The 8,754-nt window shown below is 53.7% G+C and overlaps 1 protein-coding gene across 1 annotated transcript in view; it reads right to left on the bottom strand.

Annotated features, from left to right (window-relative positions):
* Positions 1-5,561: 5,561 nt before the first annotated feature.
* The window catches only part of ALYREF (Aly/REF export factor), a 4,311-nt gene continuing 1,118 nt past the window's right edge, over positions 5,562-8,754 (bottom strand). Inside the window, exons 2-6 of the mRNA XM_011933372.1 lie at positions 8,399-8,625; positions 6,912-7,059; positions 6,250-6,313; positions 5,971-6,148; positions 5,562-5,875 (exon numbers count right to left, since the gene is read on the bottom strand). Of these exons, the coding sequence (XP_011788762.1) occupies positions 5,861-5,875; positions 5,971-6,148; positions 6,250-6,313; positions 6,912-7,059; positions 8,399-8,625 (632 nt within the window). The 3' untranslated portion in view covers positions 5,562-5,860. The remainder of the gene's footprint in view (positions 5,876-5,970; positions 6,149-6,249; positions 6,314-6,911; positions 7,060-8,398; positions 8,626-8,754) is intronic.

Genomic DNA, 8,754 nt, shown 5'->3' on the forward strand with positions numbered 1-8,754 from the left:
AAAAAACAACAGTTTAGGCTGGGTGTGGTGGCTCACAGTGGTTCACACCTGTAATCCCAGCACTTTGGGAGACTGAGGTGGGCACTTGAGGTCAGGTGTTTGACCAGCCTGACCAACATGGTGAAACCCCATCTCTATTAAAAATACAAAAATTAGCTGGGAGTGGTGGAGCACAGGTGGAGTCCCAGCTACTCAGGAGGCTGCAGGCTGAGGCGGGAGAATCGCTTGAATTTTGGAAGTGGAGGTTGCAGTGAGCTGAGATCACGCCACTGCACTCTAGCCTGGGTAACAGACTCTGTCTCAAACAAAAAAAAAGAAAGCACTTTGTATTATAAATATATATGTACATATATGTATGTATGTGTATATATACGTATATGTCTCTATGTGTGTGTGTGTATATATATATATTTTTTGAGACGGAGTCTCACTCTGTCGCCAGGCTGGAGTGCAGTGGTGCAATCTCAGCTCACTGCAACCTCCGACTCCTGGGTTCAAGCGATTCTCCTGCCTCAGCCTCCCCAGTAGCTGGGATTATAGGCAGGCACCACCACGACCAGCTAATTTTTGTATTTTTAGTAGAGACGGGGGTTTCACCATGTTGGCCAGGATGGTCTCGATCTTCTGACTTCGTGATTTGCGCCCTCCTCAGCCTCCCAGAGTGCTGGAATTACAGGCGTGAACCACCAACACCGGCCTATATTTTATATATTTTTAAAACAAAACAGAAGTCAGCCTACTCCACGTCCTCTGCCTTCGGGTATCATCCACATCAAGGCCCCCCATGCCGGGCCCCAGCCCGTGGCCTCCCCACACTGGCTGGCTCTTCCCCAGGCTGGACCACAACCTCGGGGTGATGTCCTCACAGGGCTCCTTCCTTCATGGCCTAGCAGGGGCCAGATATTAATGCCGTGTCAACCGCCCACCCTGGCCATGCTGGGGGCCTGGCTTGTTCTTGAGCCTTCCAAGTGTGTTCCCAGCTTGGGACCTTTGCACCTGCCATTCTCTGCCAGTGAAGCCTCCCCCAATACCCATTTATTTATTGAGGGCAGGCCTCTGACCCTGAAGAACTAAGACTGGCCGGGTTGCGCCCAGCTCCTCCCCGGTCCCTTTGTTTCCTTCCACAGCCTTTACACCATCTGACATCCTGTATTTCACTGTCTTCTGTCTTTTCCTCATTAGAATATGTGCTCTACGAGGGCAGAGATTTCCTGTTTCATTCATTGCTGGTTTCCCTGGCACCTGAAATGGTGCCTGGAGTGCAGCAGGCTCCACGTATCTGTGGGGTAAGAAAATGAACTTCCTGCGGGGCACGGTGGCTCATGCCTGTAATCCCAGCACTTTGGGAGGCCGAGGCGGGCAGATCACGAGGTCAGGAGTTCGAGACCAGCCTGGCCAACACAGTGAATCCCTGTCGCTATTAAAAATACAAAAATTTGGCCGGGCGCGGTGGCTCAAGCCTGTAATCCCAGCACTTTGGGAGGCCGAGACGGGTGGATCACAAGGTCAGGAGATCGAGACCATCCTGGCTAACACAGTGAAACCCCGTCTCTACTAAAAAATACAAAAAACAACTAGCCGGGCAAGGTGGCGGGCGCCTGTAGTCCCAGCTACTCTGGAGGCTGAGGCAGGAGAATGGCGTAAATCCGGGAGGCGGAACTTGCAGTGAGCTGAGATCCGGCCATTGCACTCCAGCCCGGGAGACAGAGCAAGACTCCGTCTCAAAAAATAAAAATAAAAAAATAAAAATACAAAAATTAGCTGGGCGTGGTGGCAGGCACCTGTAATCCCAGCTACTCAGGAGGCTGAGGCAGGGGAATTGCTTGAACCAGGGAGATGAAGGTTTCAGTGCTCCCTCAAAGAAAAAAAAAAAAAAACTCTAAAATGAAAGACTGTATTACTAGATTGCTGAGAGGATAAATGAAATGTATGCAGAACATCCCGCAGAGCTGCAGCCGCAGACACTGGCTGGCCATTTGTGCAGCCTGAGAGAGGAGTGCTCTTGCAGCCTGTGTTCCCACCATGCCCCACACTCCACTCCTGTTAATTAGGCTAGACTGCAACCTGTCACTTGTATGCTTCCTCTATCAGACCATCAGCTGACTGCAGGTAAGAACCAAAAGTTACTCATTTACACGACAACTCTGTTGCCAGATACAGACATAACCATCTCATGAGATCTGAAAGGATTTCTGAGAGCAACAATATAGCCCCTTAACCCACAGGAGGCTGAACATGATTCAGTTAGCTTCCTAGTCCAGACTGCTTGTTAGATCTCTGTGCACACCAGCCAGAAGCCAGAGCACCTGTGGGAGCTGCACGCTGACACCTGAGACCCTCTCCAAGGACCCCAGGCTGAAGACAGAGCTGGGCAGGCCATGAGCCACCCTGGAAGAGCTCCAAGTCTCACAGGAATGCTGCCTCTCCTGCCTGGGGCTGGCCAATTCCTACTCTCAACCCATGCCGGCGAGGGAAAGGGACCAGGAAGGACAGGGCTTCCCTTTTCTCCCCACATTTGAACACCCTGAGTGTAATTTGGCTTTGCCACCCTTCAGTCATATGTCCAATCTGGGTCAATCCCTGTGCTTTCTTTTTTTTCCAAGATGGAGTTGCACTCTTTTTCACCCAGGCTGGAGTGCAATGGCGTGATCTCGGCTCACTGCAACCTCCACCTCCTGGGTTCAAGTGATTCTCCTGCCTCAGCCTCCAGAGTAGCTGGGATTACAGGTGCATGGCACCATGGAACCACAGGACTGCCAGAGGCAGAGAAGGTTCCCCCCGAGTGCCCATGGGGCAAAGGCTGTCAGTTCAGTTTGTGGGCTATAGCTTGCTGCCTGAGCAAAGCATCATTCAGTCACCAGGTGGGGGGCAGCACCTGGTGCTGGGCAGTGTGGAGTGTCTGCCCTGCAAGGCCCTGTGCCCAGAGGACTGGCAGCACCCTTCAGGAGGGGACCAGACAGCCCAGCTGGCCAAGACCTCAGGTCTACTTGCTGTCTGTGCAGTCAGTGGAAGAGCCTGCTCTTGTCTCATATGCCCCCCAATGGGACAATAAATTAAATAGTCCTCTAGCCTTGGAAGTAAAGTAAGGTTTTGTGTTTTATGAATAAGGAAATGAAGGCTGGGTACGATGAGGCTCAGCCCAGCTACCTGACCTGCTGCCCACCAAAAGCCCCACTGGCTTCCAGACCCAGCCTCTACCCTAGTTATAAATGGCCAGCCCTGCCCCCACCCCAGGAACAGAATCAGGTCATTCTCCTTTGACTGCTCGGCAGCACCTGCCTCAAAGATCCCACCACTGGACCCGCAGCAAATGCCAGCTGTTGCTTCTATGACATCATTTTCTCTACTTCCGTAACCTCCAACCCTCCCAAGACCACATGTGTGGACCACATGTGGACACCACCTCAACCTATCCACATGCTATCAGCTGACAAACTGGAGAGGTCTGGCTCTAGGCAGTGCTCTGCTGCGGGCCAGCTGGTGCCTCTGCCTAGCCTGTCCGATGCGGAGCACTCCAGATGCTGACACCCCTCAGCTGGCTCCTTCCTGGGGCCTTCTCTCCAACGACACCTACCCACCCAGTCCCCCAAGGCCTCATAATACTTCATTCCCATGCCCCTCACTCCTGAGAATGCCAGTAAGCCCCAAATGCCAGTAAGTCATTCCTCCCTCCAAATGTCTGTTACATCACTACTGCACAACCAAAGCAGTGCTGCCTGTCAGTGCTGGCATCTGTCACACCCTACAGAGGCTGACCATACCAGTCCACCAGGTGCCCTCTCCACTTCCTAAGTAGCAGGGAGCCAGTCCTAGCACGGCCCCAGAGAGCAGCCCCCCTGCCTGGCAAGAGCCTGCTCAGGCCTTGCTCCAACACTGAGGCCAGGCCAAGGGCACCTGCTTGGGGATAACCTGATTCCAACTCACCGAACCGATGACATTTTCCTGTCACATTCACAGCAACTAAAGCTGGGTACTTAGTAATCCTTTCTCCTGCTAGATAGACTGGGCTTCTGGAAGGGCCAAGATTAGTCATCCTGCCCATCTGGGTTTCTAGACTGGCCCTGGCAGGCACGGGGCAAGCTGCTTAGATGGCAGCTGCTGACCTGTAGTGACATCTGTGACCAACAGTGAAAGGGCCACCCTTAGTCACACTCCCCTGCCCATCACTCAGCCAGGTCCATGCCAGCGTGGAAGCAAGCTTAGCCTGGGATGTGTGCCCGCAGGAGCTGCTGGTGCAAGGAAAGGTTTCTGCAGACACGGCGTACATTCCTGTCTGTCTCTCCACTACCACTACCCACTACCCTGGTCTTCCATACATCCCAGCAGTGGGACAGTGGCGTCAGGCAAAACTCGGGAGCTTCCTTGTCCCCCTTCCCATCTCATTCTCAAAGTGCTGTCACCAATCCAGCATTGGGGGAATAAGGCTCTCTCTCCACTGTCCAGCTTGGAGTGCAGGGGCGTGATAATGGCTCACAGCAGCCTCGACCTCCAGGGCTCAAGCGATCCTCCCACCTCAGCCTTTAGACTAGCTGAGACTACAGGAGCATGCCACCACACCCAGCTAATTTTTGTATTTTTAGTAAAGACGGGGTGTTGCCATGTTGCCTAGGCTGGTCTCCAACTTCTGGGCTCAAGAGATCCTCCTGCCCTGACTTCCCAAAGTGCTGAGATTACAGGTATCAGGCGTTGCCCCACTCTTTTTTGAGACGGAGTTTTACTCTTGTTGCCCAGACTGGAATGCAATGGCACAATCTCAGCTCACTGCAACCTCCACCTCCCTGGTTCAGGCAATCCTCTTGCCTCAGCCTTCCGAGTAGCTGGGATTACAGGCATGCGCCACCACACCCAGCTAATTTTGTATTTTTAGTAGAGAGGCGGTTTCACCATGTTAGTCAGGCTGCTCTTGAACTCCTGACCTCAGGTGATCCGCCTACCTCAGCCTCCCAAAGTGCTGGGGATTACAGGTGTGAGCCACCACGCCCAGCCGCCCCACTCTTAAATGGACAGATCGTCACAGCTTCCACCAGTCACTTCATCAAATATACAACTAAGAGAGAATCCTCATACCTTGCTCTGTGGCAACGTTAAAAAAAAAACCATAAAAACAAAGGAATTACACTACAAAGTCAAAACTGCTGAATCCACGTTTCTCTGAAAACCAGAGTACGAGAAAGAAAGGAACAGCCCAGAGATGCTCTGGCTGTGGGAAGTCTGTGGACAGCACAGGACAGCCCGCCCCACCCCAACCTCCCCTCACCTGGAGGCACAGGCACAAGGTCAACAGGTGGCTCCCGGCAAAGGTGTCCTCCCACCTGCTGAGTTAGAGAGGAAGGCGTTAGGTGTGAGGCGGGAAAGAGGATGAGAAAGGAAGCAGGCAGCTTCGGCCCTCCAGGAGTGGGGACCCCCCACCACCCCATAACCCATGCCAGCGTCAGGCGTCCAATACCAGATGGGGCTGCACCCTCCATCCCCAACTCAGGTTCCGCCACCCCCCTCCCAGCTGGACAGACACCAAAGTCCTGGCCCAGGCTTGGACTCCAACAGTGGGACGAATCAAACAGTTCCAGTTCTACACACATTTCTATTTTATTATGGAAAAGGTGGAAACGCCACCTTCTCCACAACAGCAACCGGTAAAATTTATCCCAAAAATAACTCGGTACAAAACAGGTCTGTTTCAGAATTTAAAAAAAAAAAAAAGGAAAAAAAAAAACCTTTACATGAGTTTTTAAATCCTATTTTAAAACATAAAAGAAACAAATCCATCATTGGCCACACAGCCCCAGCCACAGCCCACCCCCGACCAGGGAGCAAGAGGAAACGCCTGGGTCCTGTTCCACATGCGGATTTGCCGGTCTGTTTAACTGGTGTCCATCTGAAACACAGAGGAAAAAGAGGCTCGCATTCACAGAAGGCCTGCTCCCCACTGTGGCTCTGACCAGGCCCCCAGCTGGCTCCCCCAGGACTCACTCTCGCATTATAGGCGTCCAGCTGGGCATCCAGCTCCTCTGCTGAAAGCTGCTGCTTTGAATTTCTGCCGGCACCTCTGCCTCTTCCACGGGCGCCTCCACGGGTGCCCCTCCGAGTGCCTCCACCACCACCAAAACCTCCAGCGCCACGGTTTCTAGTCATGCCACCTCTGTTTACGCTAGCAAGGAAAACGAAACCGTTGACATAGCTGGAAGGACCCCAAGGGCGATACAGCTATACCCTAGGCCAACACCCTTCCCCAGAGGCCCCGGAAGTCACCTCTGTGCAGGTCTCCGCTGTGTATCAATCTGTGATGTGACAAGCTGAATGTTCATGGGGCGGCCTACGGCAAAGAATACAAGAGGGCACGTTCTAATGAGAGGCTCTGAAACCAACCCAGCTGGCACCACACCCTGGTCTCCATGCAAACACTGGAAAGGGCCTCTGTGTGTCTCAAATGCCCCCGACAAGGGAAATGGCCTGGAGATACTGGTGGGAGAACAAAATGGCAAGGAAGCAACCCCACCAACACCTCCTCACTCCTTCTCAGTCCAGACTAGGTGGGCTGCTTGCTGAGGTGTCAGGGTGCTCGTGGGTGGAGAGGTGTGGGTGACCTGACGAAGAAGAACCGGTACCTTTGTCTTTACGACTACAGCCCCGCACTCAGAGGTGTACTATGGCGGTTCTGAGAAGGCTTCACAGAAGTGAATCTTCCGGAAGGAGCTGAAGGAGGGGAGGGATGTAGCTTGCTGGATGGGGGTTCACAAGAGGTTGGTCCAGATGTGTGGGGCAGCATGAGAGGTGGCAGATGGAAGAGAGAGACAAAGGGGCAAATGCAAAGTGTCCTCAGCCACAGGGGTACCCCATTTTCCTACCTGGACAGGTGCCAGCCCCAAACTCCACAAGCCCCACAGTCAGCGTGGGTCCACCCCCAGACTCACCATCCAGAGGGACACCGTTGTACTGCTTCATGGCCTTCAGGGCATCTGCTTTCCGCTCAAAGTGCACGTCTGCTGTTCCTAAGCTGCGGCCAGAGCGATCATAGTGCACAGCCGCCTTCTTCAGCGTTCCAAATTCGGCAAAGAGTTCCTGGGAGTTGCAAAGAGCAGTTGTCAGAAAACCAAAAAAACTGGGTTCCTTCTGGTGGCCCAGGGACAGGCCCTGGAAGCGTGAGTTGCTTTGGGGGTGGTTCCCTGGGAGGCAGGACAGTGGTAACGGGAAATGAGGGAAGGGCAGGGCAGGAGGGACAGCAACTTCCAAGAGCACCTGGGTCTGAGGGCTCCTGCCATTGTGGGGACCTGACACGTGTACCATGATGCAGGTAGAGGAAGTCGCGAACCCCACTAGCAAGGGGCACAAAATTAAGTCACTATCCTCCTCAACGAAGGAAAACTGACAACACCCCCAAAGGCTGTTCCAAGAAACGGTAAAGGCCAAGATCAAGAGCAAGGGAAGCAGTGAGTATCAGACCAGCTTGAAGGGCCTGTAGATTCGGGAGCCCTGACCCCAGCCCCTCCCCCAAAGGCAGATTCTGGCTCACCTTTCCCTCTCCTCCTACTCAAGCCTGCCGCAAAGTCTGAAGTCAAGCGCTGCCATGGAAACTGCCCTGACCTCAGGCAGGCTGGGAGTTGGAGAGGGAACCCAGAGTGTGGGGATACTCCGGCCGCAGGCACACAGCGGGAACTGGAGTTCACCAAAAGCGGTTTCCAGTGGATGCTAGAAACCACCTTAAAAAAAGTGTTGAGACACTGTGAGTGCTCACTGGCCCTGCTCTGTCCTCCCAAGGCAAATGGCTGGGCTGTGGGCGACTGAACCCTGCCCAGCCATCTCCAAAACTGACTCCCAAAAAATCATTTCTTAACCAGAAAACAAGTTTAAATGCCATTGGGATTCAATTTTTCTTTTTTTAAAAAAGAAAAGCTTCAACCAAAGATGGGCTTGAGAATCACGTCACCGAAGGGACACGGGGGTGGGGAGTTGAACCACAGCGAACAACGTCTTTATAAGCCAACACTCAAGGCAAACGGAGCCAGAAAATCACACAGGCTTCCTGTGCTTCACAAGGTACATAAAGAAGATTCTTTTTCTCACATTAACCCACTAAAACGGGCACAACATTTAAAGAGCAACTGGGCTGGGTTAAACAGCCAAGAACCACTCACATTTGGTCAGTCTTGGTCCCTGTTAGAAACTGGAAGCCCTGGCAGGGGACTGTCACTCGCAGAACCCATCTTCAGACCAGCAGCAGCAGTTGCTCAGGCTCGGCTAGGCTCGCACCTGCCTGCGGACTGAGCCCGGCTTCACTAGAGCTAGGTCTGTCCTGCAGCCTCCCTTCGCTAAGGCGGGAAGGGGACTCGGGGCCCCATCCCCCAGTCACGATCCGTCCTGTGCAGGGCGAACGGCTCACCGAGAAGCCCTCGTCTCTTACCTGAATATCGGCGTCCGAAACTCCAAAATCCAGATTGGACACCAGCAGTTTCCCACCCGTCTCCACGCCGGCACCACCCCCGAAGCCACTGTCGAAAAGATCGTGCTGCCACTTGTCGGGAAGTTGTTTTGGCTGAAGAAAAAAACCGCAACAACAGCAGATCCGTGAGTCTCGGTCCAGGCCTTTCCTGGCCCTCACGGCTACTCCGAACCCTTCCTCTTCCCGGCCTGAGAGGATCCGGCCGAGACGCGGCCGCCAGCGCTCCCTCCGGCGCAGCAGCTGCCCCAGCCCGAGGCGGCCCGGTCCCACCACGGCCGCACAACTTCAGTTCCCTTCGACTAACTTCCCGCCGCCGG

Source organism: Colobus angolensis, unplaced genomic scaffold, assembly GCF_000951035.1.
Source record: "Colobus angolensis palliatus isolate OR3802 unplaced genomic scaffold, Cang.pa_1.0 Scaffold1, whole genome shotgun sequence".
Classification (NCBI taxonomy): Eukaryota; Metazoa; Chordata; class Mammalia; order Primates; family Cercopithecidae; genus Colobus; species Colobus angolensis.